General features: G+C 44.7%; 1 protein-coding gene across 7 annotated transcripts; it reads right to left on the bottom strand.

The window, feature by feature from the left end:
* Positions 1-920: 920 nt before the first annotated feature.
* LSM14B (LSM family member 14B) lies at positions 921-13,549 on the bottom strand. 7 transcript variants are annotated; one of them, XM_054218165.1, is made up of 11 exons: positions 12,701-13,262; positions 12,246-12,344; positions 8,580-8,743; positions 8,088-8,223; positions 7,503-7,619; positions 5,519-5,689; positions 5,314-5,394; positions 4,119-4,280; positions 3,786-3,939; positions 2,602-2,781; positions 921-2,237 (listed from the first exon to the last, which is right to left on the bottom strand). In XM_054218165.1, the coding sequence occupies exons 2-10, from the start codon at positions 12,262-12,264 to the stop codon at positions 2,610-2,612; spliced, it is 1,176 nt and encodes a 391-aa protein (XP_054074140.1). In that variant the 5' UTR covers positions 12,265-12,344; positions 12,701-13,262; the 3' UTR covers positions 921-2,237; positions 2,602-2,609. The 7 variants fall into 7 exon arrangements, with proteins under 7 accessions (XP_054074140.1, XP_054074138.1, XP_054074136.1 ...); XM_054218163.1 differs by lacking the exons at positions 12,246-12,344; positions 12,701-13,262 and adding an exon at positions 13,309-13,549 and having other exon boundaries at positions 8,160-8,223; XM_054218161.1 differs by lacking the exons at positions 12,246-12,344; positions 12,701-13,262 and adding an exon at positions 13,309-13,548.
* Between the last annotated feature and the right edge of the window lie 6,097 nt (positions 13,550-19,646).

The raw sequence follows: 19,646 nt of genomic DNA, 5'->3' as shown, positions 1-19,646 counted from the left end.
CCCCGCAGGGACTCTCACCCGCTCCCTGGCCTCCAGGGCCACCACTGTGCTGTTTACAGCGAAGCACAGCGTGGGCAGAGCATCACTTGGGCATAAGGACGGGAAAGCTGCAGCGCTGCTGCCTCCTGCTCAGGAAAGCCTCAGAGCACAGCAGCTCGAGAGGGAGCCGCTGGAATAGGGGGGTGTTTCATTTATCAGTCCCGTTTGGTTCCCCCCTGTTCCTCAGCTCCCCCCGGAAGGGGACAGGGCTCAGCAAAGCACAGTGGCTTCAGCAACAACAACTGCGTCTCTTGTATCAGAGCTGAGGCTTTGCTGTAGCAACAAGGGGAATTACTGCCTTAAAAATAGATAAAACAGCATCATTATACGGCAGTTAACCGTGATTTCTCTTTTTGCCACAGCCGGCCCAGACAAGTCAGCTGACTCCGGCTGTGCAATTCCATCTTCACACCTAGCGTCCCGCTGGCTGTTTTGCCAGCGGAGAAGTGAGAGGCTGGCAGCAGCTTCCAGGGAAGCCGTTTCAGCACCCGCCCTGTTGTGCTGGGATGAGCCCAGACACTGAAGGCATTTGTGGCTACCAAAGCAGCAGCGTTTCACCCAAAACCAGCTCCAGTTCAGCCCCGCCAGCTGCGGGACTGGGGCTGCGCCAGGCGGGCACAGGGAGGTAAGCTCAGGGCAACGGCAACACTCACAAGGCCGATTCCTCAGCCAGAGCTGGAGCAGAGAACCCAGGTAACAGTGACGAGGGGTCGGTGTCTGGATTCAGGGTTCAGTGCCTGGATTCTCCCCAGGCCAGGCAGAACTCTGCAGCACAGTTTTCCTTGACTTGAGTTTGAGCCCTGTGAGGAACAGGCATCCGAAAAGTTGTATGGGCTGATGGTAGTGAGCTACATACAGAACAAAGCAGGAGGGAAACATCAAACATTTACATGTTTATTATAATTACAATTTACATTACCCCAAAGAGCAGCCCCACTGCTATGTTCTAATTCTTAGCAATAAAGTCCTACAAAAATAAATCCAAGCTTTTACAGTAACCTAGGTCAATGCATAACTAAAAACTTCTAGCTATGTAAGGGGTTCGGTCATCAAGGTGCTTTTTTGACAAAATTCCCTACCAACCAAAAAAGGGACACATGCCTATAGCAATTTAACCCACTTAGTCATGCAAACAAATATAAACCCCCCTCCCAGCCCCTCTCCCCACATACAGATTTTTAAAAACAAAAGAAAAAAACAACTAAACTATTTACAGTATGGGGGGTACAGAGGAAACAAATTAAACATGCCCATCTGTTAAGCTTCATTACATGGACTCCCATCCCTAGTTTAATGAAAACATTCCATAGTGTTCCACCACAGTCTACTAGTGTACAGAGAACTGTTTGCCTTTGGGACTACCGACACACGAGGTACAAGCTGAGGCAAAGAAGTCAGAGCTTTGGATCCCCTTCCCAGACAGTCAACTACTGCCAAAAACTCTTTATTCCAAGCGCGTGAGGGGAGCACTTGCCGCTCCTGTCCCCCGACGCCGCCCTGACCCAGTGAGGCGCTCCAGGCCTCCAAGGAACGCCCAGCACCCTTCTGCTCAAGGGAGGGCCCCGGTTCTGCGCCAGCCTCAGCACCTCCACGTTAGCGCCAGCCGACAAACAGCTGTACAGTCATTTACACTACTACATGATCAACAATCCAGTATTCCCAAGTGACAATATACACAACTCCTCAGCACCAGGAATCCATCCTTCCAGATACCAAGTGCTACTTCACACCTGCTGCTGAGACCAGTGAGACCAGCAGCACCACAGAATCCATTTGGTTACCCAAACAAACAAATTAGAGCTGGTTTATTTCAAGTGAGCTTTGGTTCCATGTTAAAATACCATGATTAATCTTCTTCAGGGTTCAGAAAAGGAGTCTGACTTTAAGCTTAGACTATAGCAGCCTTTGAGAGACCCAGAAAGAAGAACCATGTAAGTTAGTCTGCACTTAAAAAAAAACAAACATAAACAAAAAAGACACCCTGAAGAAGGTACCCCTGAACACATTCCCTCTTCCAAAGAATATTCCAGCTGACAGCTGCTGGTCCAAAAATAAGTCCAGAATATAAGCAGTAGTACATGAAGTTCTGTCACTTGAGCTGAGACAGTAAACAATATGAACCATTTTCCGACATTAGTGCAGCAGTTGGTTGTTTTCTTTCTATATACAGTTTCATCCTCTCAGGAGAGATGTTAAACCTATTCAGGAAGACAGGTAGAATTAGGTTTGATATCACGGGGATCTTCCCCCAAGAAAGAGAAAAGCAGCAAAGTTCACACCCATGTATCAACATGATAGAAGTTTAGCTAGAGCCTCAGCTCAGGCAAGCAGCTCTTGCTTTCACAGACAGAAGCGTACCCGAGAAATCCACAGAACAATCAACATGTTAAAACCACTCATATTTCCTTCTACGGACTTCAACAGACAGACCAGATACCGTAAGGAACAGTTCTTACATATCCATGAGACTGGAGAGCAAAAGAGGTTGCACAGACAGTTCAGGCAGGGAATAAGAGACAAGCCTGGCCCGCAGACAGTATTTATTCTTGCTAAAAAACTCACCTCTGAAGTTACACTCTGCCAGTGCCAGCTCTGTGAGTGGTTTGGTTTCGCCTCGCTGCTCCGCTACCCCTTCCACCTCGAAATCCCCCACGAAAACTGCGGCCACGAAGGAACCGTCCAGACACTCCAAATGTCTCTGTATTGAGCTTCCTTTCTTCAGCCCATGTGGTACGCCTAGAACTGAACAAGGCCGCACTCAGATTTAATAGAAACATTAAATAGCCACCAACTCATTTAGGTAGGAAGTTGCAAGCACCCTATTTTGGTGAACTAAACTGCAACAAGAGCGAAGTGAGCATGTGTACGCTGCAGCAACTCAATTCCTCTGCTAAGCATGGATTTGAAAGCGACAGCTGTTGGCTTTTGTAAGCTACACTCATACTGGAAAACTAAAGATAGGGCTAGAAAAGGGTTGAACATGGTCACAGTGGCATTTCAAACCCCGTCTTGTTTTTTGTAAACTACGAACTCCCAGCTTTAGTGAAGCCTCTCCAGGAACCCAGGAAGCCCTGTCGCGACTGAGGCTCAGCAGGCAGCTACAGCAGAGCCTGCCTGGCCCGGAGGCTGTACAGCCAGCACTGGGAAGAGAGCCTTGCTAAAGGGAAGCAGAAATTCCCATTACCAAGGGAATTTCCCATACTGACACGAAAGGGATGTCTGCCTTCACCAGGCAGTTGATAACATCAGTGTCAGCAGCAGAAGATGAAGCTTTCTTTTAATATTCCCAACATTTAATTTAATGCATTTCCACAGACAGCCCTGACCTCCTCTCTGCCCAAACACCAGGCTTTGCTCACTCCTGTCTGCAAGTCGCACCATCTTTAGCACAGCATGACCCCGATGCCTCCTCCCACAAGTGAGATAAGAAATTTGTTTAAAATCAATGTGTTCAAAGTCAGTACTGGGAAACAGAACTGGAAATTCCTGTATCAGTTTAGGCAAGTGTATCGCTATCAGCTACAATCCTTGCTTTTGGTTTGATCCTGCTACATGAAGCTTGATTAGTGTCACTCATGAGCCATCAAATACATGGCAATACTCCCTTCTAAAGACCGTTTTGCTGACTTTCTTGCATTCTAAGATATTTTTAAGAGAATTAAACCATGTGACAGACTACATCTAGAATTCTTTAGGCATAGAATTGCATTTGAAAAAAAAAAAGCAACCTTTTAGAAAATACTCACCTAGATTTCAGTTCTGAAGAAATGTTGTCAAAGAAAGACTTGGATTTATCATAATAGCAGTTGGGTCCCAGAAGGTCCTCCTCTGCATTACCGTCATTGTTTTGAGTTGCCACTCCAGGGTCCCCTTTTTCTTCCCCCGTCTCTGATTTGTCATCTGAAGATAATAAAACGTATTACACTTCCTTGATGCATACTGAAGAGCCATCTGTTCTCTTGCTCCCTCAAACAAGATTTGAGATGCTGCCACATGTAATCACGCAGTTTCTCAGAACGAGTTTGTCTATGCAGTGTTTACTACTAGCTCAGCGATTCATATTTAACGAAGTCACAAACCTTTAAAGTTTAGTTTCTTCTTGAATTCTTTATCAAGTTCCTCTCTGTTGAATTGTGCATTTGCACTTTCAAAGTCAAAGTCACCTTCAAACTTTATTGTATTTTCCTTCACAGTAGTTGGTCTGTTTTGTCCTCTAGAACGGTTTCTGGTTCTCCTGTTTCCTGAAAGCAGGAGAGTTGAAACACTTGGTAACGCACAGGGAGGTTAAATGACTTGCTCAAGACCAGAGGAAACCAGGGTTAGAACTCGGGAGTTTCTGGCTTCCCATCTGTGGTTAGCCCACACCTCTTTGAAAGTACCCTCTGAACGTGGCTGTAGAAGAAATATTACAGCAACACTTCACCTTTCTGAAAAGCATTCCTGGATGTCAGTCTTACCATTAAACAGAGTACACCCAAGGTTCCTTCCAGGGTGAGGAGAGGAAATCAGAACAAGCACCGTACCAAGAAAAGCTGAGGGAAGCGGGGAAAAGTATCTTTTCTGTCTGCTAGTCATCTGCAAGCATGTTACTGTAATAAGCCTCCAAAACTGTCACGATGGCAAAGAGGCACAGGTCACTGGTTTCAGAAAATCCGCCCAAGGCTCATCTACCCACAAAGGGAGCTTGTCCTTTGTCAAGTTTTTGGTTTCCAACTGAGGAGCTATCACCTCCTTTTCAGAAAAGCTATAACCCCTTCTACAGCGCTGCCCTCAGGCAAATGAATTTGACAACCTGAGCGCCTGAAGTTGTTTCCTGCCTTTTCTCATTTTGCTTGGGCAGAAATATCTGTTTGAATTTAATTTCACTTTATTTTGACCTGTGCTTAAACTGCAGTCTCGAGAGAAGACCTCTGGCTTTATGGAAGCGAGAGCTCCACAGTTCCTCTCATTTGTAAGAGCTCTGGAAATTCTTAAATAGGCTGCCCTTCCCAGTAAAAATACTTCAGGTTTCAGAGAAATCTAGCTGCTGCTGCCAACTCATAGCATCAATTTGTATAACGTATCTTTAAGTTTCTAGAAAAGACACTAGAGTTCTGCCCCCCCCGCCCCCTTCTGTGACTCCAGAACCTATTTTATTACGGAAGCATCTCCAGGTGCCCAAAGCCTTATCAAGCTTTACTTTGCTCTCAATCTTCTGTCCAATAATCCTTCACCAAAATGTACAATATTTGCCTTTATAGGCAAAGTTGACTGTTGAGTGTCAGGTTAGCCTACCTGATCTTCTCCTCTGAGGTCTTCTGTTTTCATCATTCACCTGTCCTTGGGTTTGCACAGGTGCTGCCTGAACTGTATCTACTGAACAAGAAGGATAAATTTACTAGAGGAGCACAAGAAGAAAACCAGAACAGTGTAGTCTTGCTATGCGTCTTTGAAGGATGCGTCCAAGCAGCACTTTAAAGAAGCAGCGATGCACACATACCATTTGTCTTACTGTTGCCCTGTGGAACCTGCCGTCCATTGCGCTGAACCCCTGGAGTTACTTTCACTGGGGGAGGCTTTTGTGAATTCATGTTGTCAACTGGGCCAGTCTGAACAGCCTGCTCTACCATGGGGCTTTTGCGGACTGGGTGCACAGAAGGAAAGCCAGCACCTGGAAGAAATCCCAATGACTAAGTGCCTCTCCGAAAATGTGCCAACACTATTCAAACCCTACCCACTTCTACGGAGAAACCGTTTTGTCAGGAATTACTCAAAGCCTTGAGTGTTTATCATTACGCACTATGTTTAAATTGCATATACACTAGGTAAGGCACTACTGCCATACAAGTCTCAGCTCTCAAATCCAGAGCCTTAAAAATCAGGAAATTTACCCATTTATTTCTTAAACCAAATTAGACACACATTAGATAAGCAAGCCAGGTCAGTCTCTTAAGACAATTTATACCAAAAATCCAATTTCTAGGTGTATCCTTGGTTATGCAGAATTTTACTTTACACGATACTTTAAATCTGAAGCAAAAATCCACTGTTTTGAAACTGCTCAAGAAAGATTCCCCACTTTGTCAAACAAGTTTTGCAGCAAAAGCTTAACCACCTCAACTACATCCCATTTTGTAAGCCGCTTTTAGAAGTCCTTCAACTTCATTGCTTATTGTTAGCTTGCAGACAAAGAAAACCTGAAACCAGACCAGGATCTCAAAGTTACCCTTTTAAATTCCTTCTTGGTCAAGGCCAAAGTGTTACCAAGACTTCTGTTGCTCTTCCATCCAGGCTTATTTATTCACACTACAAAACATGTAAATACTTTTCATGGTTTGGTATACCTTACACCAATTATATAAAAAAGTGACAGTCTTCAGTACTCAGAAGAAACACTGCATTCTAGATTTAATTAGAAGTTTTGGAGTACTACAGGTTTATGTAGTTATGCGTAAGAACTGCTTGGAAGCGAATTTTAACTGAATATATCTTAAGAGCAAGAAAAGTGAAAAGCTGAAGAGTACACACAAACCAAGCCACTGACACTTCTGGGTCACCCAAGTCCACATGAGATATACCCAGTAGGTAACATCATGCAGGTTCCCAGTTAATGTACACCTGGAAAACTTGCAAGGAAGACAGACATATCCTAAGGATTATTCAGGAGGACAAAGCTGCTGTGCAAGTTTAACATAAGAAAGTTTCAAAGCTTAGCCAGAATATTGAGAAAGTATGTACAGATAGATGGCCAAAACCAGAGAGTAAGTAAAAACAGTTTCATGCCAACACAAGCATACATGCTTAAGTTAAAAACAGATGAAACTAATTACCATGTTTAAATGCAGGCTGCACCTGGTCTCTCTGCTCTGAGGATGGTCAGTCTAGTATCTCTACTCAACCTCCTTTAAAAGTTTTTACACACAGAAGCAAGCACCCAGAACTGTTATCTCAGCTTACCACAACTCGGAAATTGTTTACCGTTAGTCATGCTTTACTAACTGGGAGTCTTGACAAGGTACTCTGCCCCATCATGCATGAAATCTATCCTGATATTTCCTCAATTACAGCAATACTCCTGAATGTTCTATTAGCCTATGTCTCTAACAGCGAGGCCACCCACAATATTAGCAGTGTGCTTGTCTTTCCAGGAAAGACTAATTGATTCCTCGCCCAGTCTCTAGGGCAACACATGGTCCTGGATATGATGCAGCACATCACCATCCCTAAAACTCAGCCCTCTCGTGATACTTACACAAGAGGATCCGCTGTCCTGTACTTTGTCTTTCTCCTATCTCTCTAATTGATACTTCTAGGACAGGAGGAATACTTCATGTAATGAATGGCAAAACCAGCTGAGAACAAACCAATTCTACTAGCATTACCCATATAAGTACTATCATTCTAGGAGGGGTTAACAAGAACAAGAGTGTTTGCAAGTGCCATGCAGTTCTTCCAAATATTTGGAGTCCTCAAACTGCTGTTACCCTTGGAAGAGAGCTGATGGGGCTCTGAAGACATGTCAGGCTCTGAAACAGGTTGTGGAGACGGAGAAGAACTAGGGCTGGAAGCAGCTGCTGATGCTGGAGGGCTTACCAATTTCTCTAAAGAGATAGAGGGAAGAAGAGAAAGCAAAGATATATGGATAAGATACAAGGTAGTGAAACATCTGAAGGACTTGGAAAGAGATACAAGAATCTCTGGAACAGCATTAGAGCAGTGTATTTACAGTCCTCTCTGGGAATACAAGTTTTTTTACATGTGATCTGTATGTAAGGTATGTTAGGTTAGAAATGAACTGGCCTTGACTGTTAGGTATTCAGATTACTTCCAGAAAGAAACTTTAGGTATTTAGCTAGTTTCTTTCTTGTGTGTGCATCTGTGTGTGCGTGTAGGTGAAAGGCAGGCCTCCTTGCAACAAGATCATTGCACAAAGTTGTTAACTACTTATTCGCTGCTTGTGGCAGCCTGACACTTGGCAAGGAATTCAGTATTAGTTACTGTTATTCGGTTTCACAGTAGTTGCATACAAGAACTGTACCTTGATTCTAGCAAGTAAAGTTTTTACTTACCTAAACCTAACGAAGCTGCATACTGCTGGCTAAGTAAAGAGCTGGCAGCAAGCTGGCTGTAAGGTGGCATACCTCTAAACGGGCTGTAAGGCACATGTGGCTGAAAGGATGATGTAGAGGCAGAGCCCAGTGAAGACTGTAACAAGACAAAGTACATTTCCATTTACAGTGTCCCGAAGTCAGCTTGCTTTGGCAGAGATTCTCTACTTCATGTACAGCATTATTAAAGCTTAAGTAAATACTGAGAAGGGTTAGTTTACCTCTTTACGATTTTCCTGTATTCTCAGCTAGGTAAACTAGCTCTGGCTTTTGTTGACTGAAGTCTTTAATGCTGCTGCTATTTTAAACATTACAATGAGATTCAGGATGCTTCAATCTGAAGATTCCTCATGACACTTACTGGCCTTCGTTTTTATAAGTTTATAACAAAATTAAGTCTTTCATCACCAATGTTTTATCATAGCTTTCTATCAACACTTCAGGCTAACTTACTTGAACAATGGCAGGATCTTGTGGCAGAGTATGTTGAGCTTTTGGAGGTTCACAGACAGTGATGTCTTTGATGTCACTCCCTCGAAAAATAATGTATTCATAGATTTCTTCTCTCGGAGGAGCAGGTCTGTCTGTGGGCCGGTCTTCAGTACCAAAGGATCGCACTTTAGTATAGGAAAGATTACTATTAGTCCAGTATTACCATTGCAGCATGAAGTTATTTACGCAATTAAAAAGTACTCTTCTAGTACTTGCCAAAAGTAACAACAAAAAAAAAGGTTACCTTCAGAACCCTGAATCTCCTTAGCGCACACATCTGTTCACTCAAATGCCAACTCTTTCAGCAGCCTGCATAAACAGTTTTGTTTACATCAAGCTGTGAAGGTAAAGACCATAGACCAGCTGGAGTGAAGAATCCTACTCCAAAACTGAGGGCTTCCCCACAGTGCAGTACTGCCATATTCCCCTTCCCTCCCCAGCCCCTGTCCTCTGTAAGCATTCAGCTTGAGACAACTGCCACTGCAGCAGACCACACGAGAGGTCCCTGAAGCAGCAGGGGAAAAAAATCTTAGAAGGCTTTAGAGCTTGAATTTGCACCTTGGGTTTCATATATTTATTACAGACATAGAGGTAAAGTTTTATCAATGACAAGAACTTCCAATTAGAATTCTCTCTCTACTGCACACCACTAGTTTTATGATTAATATCCACTGACTACAAAACAAGCTTTTAGTGATAAATCCAAAACCTCAGTGCCTAGTGAGGCTTTACTGACTCCCAGCTATCTCAACACTTGAGCTGGTACTAACTGGTGATGTTCCACCTTAGAGTGTGAAAAAAGCTGCAATTCACTGCGTGGCAGCTATTAGGTAAAAGCATAAATTAATTTGAGCCATTAAACAGGAAAAGGTCAGACTCAGACCTACTGGGTTGCTAGTGCAGGAAAACAGGTAGCAGTTACATCAGATGCTGACATGTGAAAGCTTGAAATGGGCTAGAGAATGGGCATGGTTTACACACAGAGATTTTTTTCAGCCACAAGTTACAGAAGTTCATCAAGTTTACAAGCCTAGTTGTCTTCTGTCTTTGTGGATCTTTGCCAGTTCAGATAAGCACCAGCACATACTGGTTTGATGAATGCTTTCAGGCCACAGAAGAATTCTGTATTATAGTTGCATCAATTTCTAACAGGTTACCACAGAAGTACTCAGTCTCTCTGCCAGGACACACCACGATTCCTGCAGTACCTTTACAAATTACATCCTTAACAGGCCTTTCACAAGCACCTGCCATGTCACAGTCTGTGGTGATGTGCCAGCCAGCTGCCACTCCCACAGCACAGCTGGAAAGATATGAGCACAGCCAGCCCTGTCACATGGATGATAGGGGACAGGGGGCACCACAGCTTCTCCAGAAAAAGGGCAGCAAAAAGGGGATCCACTCAACCCCAGTGCTGACCATCCCTGGTATACTATACTATAATTAGTAGTTCTACTAACTTATTAGGAGCATTGATGAGCTACTCATCAAGAGTCCTGATCTTAGAGATGAAAAGCTGTGTCCAGGTGCTTCCTCCCACCAAGCAGCAGTTAGCCCTGCAAGCAGTCCTCACCTCTGCTCAATGTGCCTGTCAGCTGAGAGGAGCAGTAAGCTCTGGGTACAGCAGGTCAGTGCCAAACTTTGTCCCCATCACGCTGATGCTGTTTAGCGCCTCAGCTTACACCTGACTGGAAGGGAATCTTAACTGGTGCAAGGACAAGCTGCCAGTCGCTTCCTTTGAACGACTGTCTTCCATTAGTTCCTAGGGTATACAACCTCTCCAAGTTATTTTAGAACTCCAGCTGCTGTTTGATCATATTACAGCTGTAACCTAGTCAACTAGAAACACATTATAAATTGAAGGCAATGCTCGTGGCCTTTTAGACATGAACCATACTGCTGATATCCCTGCTCAAGATTAGATTATTACAGCACACAGCTCATGGCAAGACATACTAGTTATGCAGGGACTACTGCAGAATCCCACGGCTTGGAAGGCACCACATCCTCTCTGAGCACCGGCATCAGCCTGGCAGCTTCCACATGGAGAAATGCATGACCTGCAAAACCCAAAGCTGCCCAGGCAGCCTCTCAGTTGGCTGGTCCCAAATTTTCTAACTGAAAAGCTGGAAAACTATGTCCTTGTTGTACACAAAACATCAGCGAGGCATTTGGAAGGGCTCTACAAGATGACCATGCCTGCCCCTGCATTTGAAGTGTTTAATGGTTTCTGGCACATCTCAAAGTACAGCTTTAAGTTTCTGTGGAGGTCTGAAGGACTGTCTCCCATGAAGAGTTACAGTGACTATTGTTTACAGATGACAAGGAAATCAATCCCACATGGCGCTGCAGCTGGTGCTTTCCAATACAGTTTGTACTCATGTGTGGGGCTCAGTTGAGCTCGACCTCTGAAGGGTCAGGAAGCCTAACAAGAGTGCCTGGATGTCTGGAAAGCAGAGCCTATGCGGATATTCCTTGCTCAAAAACTCCAGTTTCTTCAGACTGCTACTGAAGGGCGAGTAAGTTACTGGTGTTCACTGCCAACAGGACAGTAATGGGTTTAAAATTATTTTGTTTGCAATTTAATTTTAGCATCTAACAAGACAGACAACTTTCTTGCAGTGCTTAATTAAGCACGTGGAATCTCCTTATCCAGCATTTAAGGTATTGTGCATGTGTTGAGATTTAACAGGAACCAAACACAAATCAATTGAAGTTAGCCCTGCTTCAAGTAAGACCCTGAATCAGATTCCTTCCTGAGGTCTCTTTCAACCTAAATTTTTCTTTATATCACTTGGATGACAAAAACTAAAGTGAATAGCACTTAAATTACATACTGAAGTTGTATGAGCCTTAAACCGTGGCATCTAGGGCTTAATAATAATTTACTAGCTATCTGGACAGCTTCAACTACATGTCAGTAATTCATGGTTCTTCTAACCCTTCAGCGATCAAGTGTTTTAAACCACCATGCCCGCTAAGCACAGGGTTGATATTGCTGTCACCAACTTCAACATTGTTGCTATGTTCATAATTCTGACACTAATTTTGATATACAGTCTCTAATTTTAAAAAATCCTCTGAACTAAAATGAAAAGCAGGGTTTGTACTATAAAGTTTATAGAGCAGCACTTTAAGCAGGGAAAAATACATTGTCTATTGTAACAACTACTTCTTAAGCATTCCAGTTCATCAAGACTGAACACTAAGAGACCAATAAATACAAGAACAACCAGAAATCTTATACGGAGCATGTACTTTCTCACATCATAAAGCACTTTAATCACATCTGCCTCTGAAACGCACCACTCGAGCTCTGAAGTAGCAAGTGCTATGTGGGAGCCAGAATTATGTCAAAAACCATTTCTACTTGCTGCTGGGTAAAGACCTTCCTGCACATACAGTAAAGAAGTTGCATCTATCCTGCAACCTCTCAACTACTTTGAGTGAAAGACCAACATAAATAGCTCCATTTGTACACTTAAATAAACAACTACATCCCCTAGAAAAAAGTGAATTTGTGGAAACTCACATTTTTAATTTCAGAGTACACACTAATAGGTGTCAAATACTCATGTCCAGCATCACATAAACACCATACTGAATAAATACTGTGGCACAGGATACCTTGAGGATGATCGAGCATCGGGCAAGTCAATGTCTCGTGCCAGCAGACAGTCTTTCAAAACAAAAGATGTTTGTTTTGTGGACAATCCTGATGGGTTGCTGAAGGCAATGAAGAAGGTGTGAACTTCCCAGAACAGGGAAGGACAAAACGCAGGGAAAGAAAAAGCTGATGCACATTAGCTGGAGGAGCCAAGCTGGACATTCAAGGCAATACAGAAATAAGATCCTATTTGAGAGTCTAAACAAGACAGGACAAGTTTTTCTGAGAGTAAATACAGGAGTTCTCAGTACAGCTGACAACTGAATCCAAATGACACCATTTAAGTAGAAGATAAAGATCACTATTTCTATGGGGAAACAAGATGCAAATCGTCGACGAGCAGCCTGCAAGGTGGGGAGCGCCAGCCCCACGTGCAGGTACCCCCCAGCTCTGCACCAGCCCTCGCCCTCCTTACCTGCGCAGGGTCCAGTTATCGACCACGAAAAGAACAAAGACACATCAACAGCAACTCTGCTTTCCCCAGCGCTGGCCTGCGGCCCCGCTCAAGCCAAGCACCAAGATACCGCCATGCATCCATGGATGGACCGGAGCAGGGAACCAAACCACGAACCGGGATGCAGACCATCACCTTCCTGGCTCTAACAACAGCAAGAGGAGCCAGCATTCCTCTCCAGGGCGCTGCTTAACGTCCCGTCAAAGCCAAGGGCTCCTCAGCATCCCAGGCCCTGTCCGCCCCGCCGGGGAGGCCCAGCGAGTCCCGGCCACGGCCCCTGCTCGTCCCCGCCTCACGGAGCGGCCTCTCGAGTGCTGACTCACGGAAAGCCAGCAGCGCCGGAGGCACAGGGGCTCCGGCCCCGCCGCCACCCGGCTCGCTGCACCGCGGGGCCCCGGCCGCGGCCCGTCAGGGCGGGCGGGCTCCGGCCGCAGCTCGCACAGGCCGGGCTCATTGTTCAGGGAAGGGAGGCGGCGGGGCGGCCCCCCCGCGTCCCCTCAGCGAGCGGCGGCCCGCGGCGCCAGAACTAGCCTAGGCCCGACACCCCCCCCGCCGCCGCGCTGCCTCACCCTTGGCCAGCGCCACGGTGGAGTTCTCGGTGTCGATGGTGTAGAGGATGCCCTCATAGCGGATCTGCGCCTTAGAGATCAGGCTGATCTTGCTGCCGATGTAGGGGGTCCCCGAACTCATGGCTGCGGCGCTGGGCCGGGCTGAGGGGCGGAGGGACGAGGAGGCCGCGCGGGTGGCCGCACCGCCGCGCGGAACCGGGCGCCCGCCCACGCACACTGCGGAGCCGGGAGCCCCGCCGCGCCCGCCTTATATAGGGCGGAGGGAGACGGGCTGGGGGGGGGCAGGGCGGGGGCGTGCTGCGACCCAGCCGCGCATGCGCCGCCGCCGCCCGCTATTGACCAGACGGGAGACGGGGTCAGACGCGGAGGGAAGGGGGGGGGGTGAAGAGGAGGGGGGAAGCCCGCGTCACGTGATCAGCCCAGGCGCGGGTGCCACGTGCGCTGCGGGCGGGGCGGGGCGGGCGCTCGCGCCCTTCCCGCGCTGTCGCGGCTGAGGGGAGGGGAGGGGAGGGGAGCGGGGCGGGGCGGGGCGGGCGGCGGCGGAGCCGCGCCGCTGACAGGGTCGTGCCGTGTGTCACCGCCGCGCACCCCGTTCGGAGAGGTTTTGTCACATAACGCGGAGGGGGTCGGGGGAGTGATCGCCCCCCCGCCACGCCAAGGCGGGCGCTGAGGAGGCCTTTCCTGGCCCCCGGAGCCGCCCGCCGCCTCACCTCAGCCCGCTCCCCGCCGGTCCCCCAAGGGTGTGCAGCAGAGGCGGCTCCAAAGCTCCCAGCCTGCCTCACGCCGCGGCAGCGCTCTGACAAGAAGAGGGATGGCTGCCTCCCACCCGAGCCCCTTCTCTCTTCGGTTCGGTGGCGGTTGAGGAGCCTGGCTCCCTGCTGGAGTAGGCCTTGGGGCCCGCCCGGCGAGGCGCACACCCTGCCTTTGTTCAGCAGGCAAGAGGGGATGTGCCCCGCGCGCCGATGGCGGCCAGTCGCATGGCGGCAGAGGCACCACAATGCTAGGCCGCAGCTGGAGAATGAATCTTTCAGTGCGGCGTCTCCTGGGACTCCCCCAGCTCCCCAGCCATCTGCGGGTCAATGAGAGACAACCGGTAGCATCTGGCAGACATGGTCACAGGAGGTGCAGTCACTAACCAACCTGAGGGTGGATGGGGATCAGGCAGGGCCGTTACATTTGGGGCAGCAGGTCAGAGTGCACAAATCTCACTAATGTGTGTGACGCAAATGAATAAGATTCAAAACCAGCAGCTGGACAACAATACCGTACAGCAGGAGCCATTGTCTAAATGTAAAGAGGCTTGCAGGAGCTGCACGCACCCATGCCTTGGTTTCGTGTCTTCCATCAGTGATACAACAGTGACAATACAACAACGAAGCAATACAACAACAATACAAAACCAAAACAATACAGCAGGAGCTATTGTCTACATGTAAAGAGCTTTGCTGGAGCTGTACGCAGCCATGCCTTGGTTCCATCAGTGACAACAGCGACACAGTGGTATGCAGTCCACAGGTTTATCCCCGTGTCAGGACAACCTGCTTCCTTGCACACCATGGCTCAGAGAGCTGTTCTCCAAATGCCCCAAGCTGTCCGCCCCGTGACCTTACGTATTTTATGGTGCTGCTCTTCATGCTGTTTATACATCCCGGAGAGCAGATCTCCCTAGCTGAACAGGGAAGACGCTTCCTTCTGACTCTCTCTTATGGACACACAAGTGCAGTCTTTCTCTTGCTAAATTTTCATTGTTCTAGCATGGAGAGAGCTGCTAAAAAAAATAATTTATTTCATATATATTAATTGGGTAAACAGTATTTTTGAATAAGAAAGCCCTTAAAGTCAATCTGTTTAGATTTTTAGCTCAGGCTTAAGTGTAACCTATACAGAGCAAGAAAAGATTCCTTTTTTCCTGCAGTAAACAGTACCCTTTAGTGGGCAAATTACTGGTTAGAAACTTCCCTGATGAAAAAAGCTCATCTAGCTCCCCTGTATGAGGAATATCTAGTTTAAGAATGTGGAAAAGTTCAAATGGAGAAAAAATATGGTGAGAAATAATGATAATAATAATAATAAAATGCTCAGTTCAGGGGCAGTCACAAATAATTATTTTGAATGGGAAAAATTATGTCAGTACAAGCAATGCAACCAAAGATAGAGAAGCAGTGCTTCCTCTTTTTGTTTATGTTCTCCAGCTCCACAATATGTTTAACTTGATATTCCTTATGTCCACTCTTAAAATATTTTCTAGAAATGGTAGATGGTCCTCCAGGTTTTTCAGTCCAACTAATTTATTTTTTTTGTGCACATCAAAATGTCACTGAATCATGAGCACCTCTAGTTCCAGTATTTTGTTCTGTATTCAGTAAAACATATTATGATTGTTTTATCCTTTCCCTTTTTTTTAAATACCAGGAAAGATAAAGGGATGATCACGTACCCATACAGCAGCATGGGTCCCGCAAGAAAACTAATTAAAGCAATGTGGAAAAAGAAGAATACACCGGAGTGGCATAAACTCTACATTGGTAAGGACAGATATGCATATATAAGGAATTTTAGTTACAATCATCATAGCCATAACTCCGCCTGCCTCTGGGAGATCCTCTTATTGTAATGAATTTCCTCAATATATTTTGTTTGACAACAGTCAGAGATAACAAGTGATCAGCAAGAAGAAATATGACACCTCACATTTTAACTGCCCTATTAGTGTTATTTACTTTGTTAAAAAATACAGTTCTTCATCCATTAAGTGTTGAAAGGGGGAATGAAAGAGCATCTTTTGCTGTGTTAATCCATGGCAAGTGTGCGATCCTGGCCATCCCTCATATGAAGAGGGAATATTTGACTTCATATGAGGAAGCCGATTGCAGTTTGTTGTGGTACTAGGAAAAAACTTAGCAGAGTTGCACCTCATGATACCAGCTGACACAGCTTTCACAGAGCAGCATTTTGGACCACTGGTCACCGTGGTCTTTGGAGACTGGAGGTAGGGTACAGTCAGAGTATGTCACTACATAGCTAGTTCATTTACAGGAAATCCTATGTTGCCAGAGCTAAGACGACTCCCATGGCAGTTGGAGTGCTACTAGTGGCATTTGGTGTGCTCACCATGGATATATCTAAAGACATTTCATAGCACTTAGAAGAGAATGATGGTGAGAGAGCACTTATGTGGTGGTTGATGGCTGTGTCCATGGCAATGTGAGCTGAAGTGACATCTGGCAGAGTTAATGGCAGAGGGCAGCTGTTGGAAAGATGTCTGTAACAAGTTCCAACTGTCGTAAGAAGTGAGCCAGGCACTGGCTGCTAAATCGTCACCTCTTGCACCTGGGGACAGCAGGATATGTTTGCAGTCGGTGGCAGTAGGAATTAGTGAGACATGTGCAGCTGCTGAGGAAAATGGCAGCTAATGGTAGCAGTGGTTGAATTGAAATTCTAGGAGTTGGATGGGGGAAAAAATACCAGAGGTGGCACAGGGAAGACTAGGGTCTCGAAAGGCAGAGGGAAGAGCAGAGAAGAGAGACTAGCATGGAAAATGGAGGTGAAAGTGGAACAGATTTGAATTTGGGTGTGGCAAGCCAAATAAATGATACAAAGGAAGGGAGAGAAACATGTGAGCCCTGGAGGAAGAAAAGTTAGAAACATACCAGTAGTTTCAAAGAAAAATGTGGTAGCTGGAGGGAAGGAGGGTAAGGTCACCAAGTACAGAACGTGATTCCATAGTGGTGCAGAGAATGAGTAGTAGAAAAGAGCCCAGGAATGAAGGAGGGAATAGAAAAAGATGGAAGAACTAATAAGACGCAGGAAAGATGAGAAGGGGAAAAAAAAATCCATCTATGTGTTTTTATTCTAAATAAAGAAAAGCAGAGGAAGTAGAAAAATTAAAAAAAATATGTAAAGCCAACTGAAGGAAACTAAAATAAAAGGAAGAGGGAGGGAAGGAAAAAGAAATAAGGAAATTAAAAAAAAAGAAACATGAATAAGCAGAAAAAAATTGAAAATTCAGTAACTTTTATTTAGATAACATGTGCTTTATACAATTAGTTTCTCCATTTCCTACAGTCTAAGAAAAAGTTACAATGATGTATGTTACAAATAGTGCTTCATTACATTAGTTTGTCTTATATCTCAGGAAAAGGGGTATCTCTTCTGAAAGAAATTCCCTCAAAACAATAGGTGTTGTTTTCTTTTTTATTCCAGAACTAGAGAGATTTTAACACATATAATACTGTCCTCTCTCCCCTTTCTCTTTTTCTCTTTTTCTCAGTCTTGAGTCTATGCCTCAGACATTTCAATTTTGACATCTTTCATTCCACCCCCATATATCAAATTTAAAGTCAGTTTAACTCCTGGATTTAAATGAAATATTTTATAAAATGTCGTAGTTTTAGGCTTGTGTGGGATTGGCTTTCTTAATTAGTACCTCAACTGTGTACTTATTGGAACTGGCATAAATCTGCATTATTCCATTGCATTTCTCAGCAGTCCAAGTGTGTTGCACAGCCAAGACAAAATATATTTTACCAATAAGGATGCGATGGCAGAGAGTTTAAACTTCTTATCCAGACCCCCAGAGTTTGTGAGTGTCAAAGTAAGACCACGATTTGGGCATTGCTTGTTATTTGAATGCTATAACTGTATGAAATATAAATGTAAGAGGATGAAATTTTTGCCTGAGTTTGGATGAAAACAAAGTACTTATTTTGTACAGATACACAGTCATTATAAAATATGGTGTCAGTATCTGAGATTAAGCTTTACCTATAGGGATTTAAAAAGTAACATTTTGAATTACCTATGAGATTTAACAGGCGCTTAATCGATACTTTTTAACCAGCTTTATTATAAATACACTCACATTAAAAGAGTATATCTTTATTTGCTTGTTCCATGTATGCATTCAATACCATTTTTCATACTGTAGTCAGTTTACTCTTTTTCCTGATAAATCAATCATTTTCTACAGGGAAAGACAGTTCTTTGCTATAACACAAAATGATAATTTCTTTTTCGTATTTGTGAAAATCCAATGGTAAAATTACAAAAAAATACTGGAGAATTTTTCTGTTTGTGTAGCACTTCCGTGTGGAAGACTCAAATTGCCATGTGGGCATTCAAAGCCTAAACTCTTAGTTTTTTTAAGATAGGTTCAATATATCCACTTAAATTTATGGGATAAGACAACAGTGCCCTTCTGACCTGCCCAGTCCTTGCTCTTTGTACCTCATGAATCCACAGGACCTACTTACAAAAGTTGTGTTTGATTACTTGAACCTAGAGAGGTTAGAAGTCATTGGGACATTTTTGATGCAACAGAGTGAGGAGGGAACATACATTTACTTATTTTTGTAAAACTGAAAGATCTTGGACATGCATAACATCTTTTATTAGAATGAACTCAAACTGTGATTCCAGACTTTTTTCATGCTCACATCACTACACTACCGTGTCTACTTTACAAGCTGTGAAAATGAGACTAAGAACCCACACTAAGTACTAGACATAAGACCAAGAACACAACCCAAAATCTTGTCTGCTGTTGCAATTCATTTCATCGTTGAAGTCTGGGGGAATGGAGCAGTTAGAAAAGTGCACATGCCTTTTATACAGAGGCTTTCTAAATCACAAATGGCAAGATGAAGTTATCCTGGCTAACTAGGTGGTGGTTTATTCACAGGTGTGGAAGGTGGAGATAAGAGATCCTTTCATGAAGACAGGTAAATGGATAATGTATGTGATACAAAAAAGGTTGACAAAGCTGAAGTTTGCAGTTTCGTCACAAAAGTTGAAGGATGAAGTCTTACAAGCCAGACCTAGATTCTAAAAAAGGTGTTTAGGCATCTATCTCCCATTCAAATAAGTAAGAGGATTCAGACCTAAGTTTAGAAATAATTAGGGCATAAAGAGAGATAGTTGTCTATCTAGGACAGTGGGGAGCACTGAACATAGCCTAAAATACCAAGTTCCTTTAGGAAAAATCTCTGACTGTTTTTTTTTTTGCTGCATAGGCTGCTTTTTCTTGAGTAGTGTTGTGCTGAAGTGAACGGCAAGCCTCTGTGTATCCTTCTCACAGATGCACTGATGTGAGGGGATGGGATGAAAGTAGGATTTCATAAAATTTTTTCAGGCATGAAGTAAGCAAAAGGCGGAGTGGAGGCCGTGCTGAAAGGAGAATGAGAGATAATAAACGGAGAAAGGAGGCAAAAAAAAGTCTTTGAGGGATGAAATGCTGCAAAGGATTAGTCTGCAAATAAAGATTTTGTAGGGTTTCAGGTTTATGCACTAACTGGGAGAGTAAGATCTGTGTATTTAGCTTCATGCCCAACTTTCCAAGA

This window comes from Rissa tridactyla, chromosome 12 (genome assembly GCF_028500815.1).
Source record: "Rissa tridactyla isolate bRisTri1 chromosome 12, bRisTri1.patW.cur.20221130, whole genome shotgun sequence".
Lineage (NCBI taxonomy): Eukaryota > Metazoa > Chordata > Aves > Charadriiformes > Laridae > Rissa > Rissa tridactyla.
Note: the sequence above shows the minus strand (reverse complement) of the source record. Positions and strands in the feature narration are given on the sequence as shown.

Bases quoted from the DNA above. Each gene is read 5' to 3' on its own strand.
- LSM14B (XM_054218161.1), bottom strand. From the start codon at position 13,429: ATGAGTTCGGGGACCCCCTACATCGGCAGCAAGATCAGCCTGATCTCT. The intron at 8,224-8,579 runs GTAAGTTAGCCT...GTCTTGTTACAG, and splicing joins AAGATCCTGCCATTGTTCAA to TCTTCACTGGGCTCTGCCTC. The intron at 2,782-3,785 runs GTGAGTATTTTC...GGCCTTGTTCAG, and splicing joins TCTTCAGAACTGAAATCTAG to TTCTAGGCGTACCACATGGG.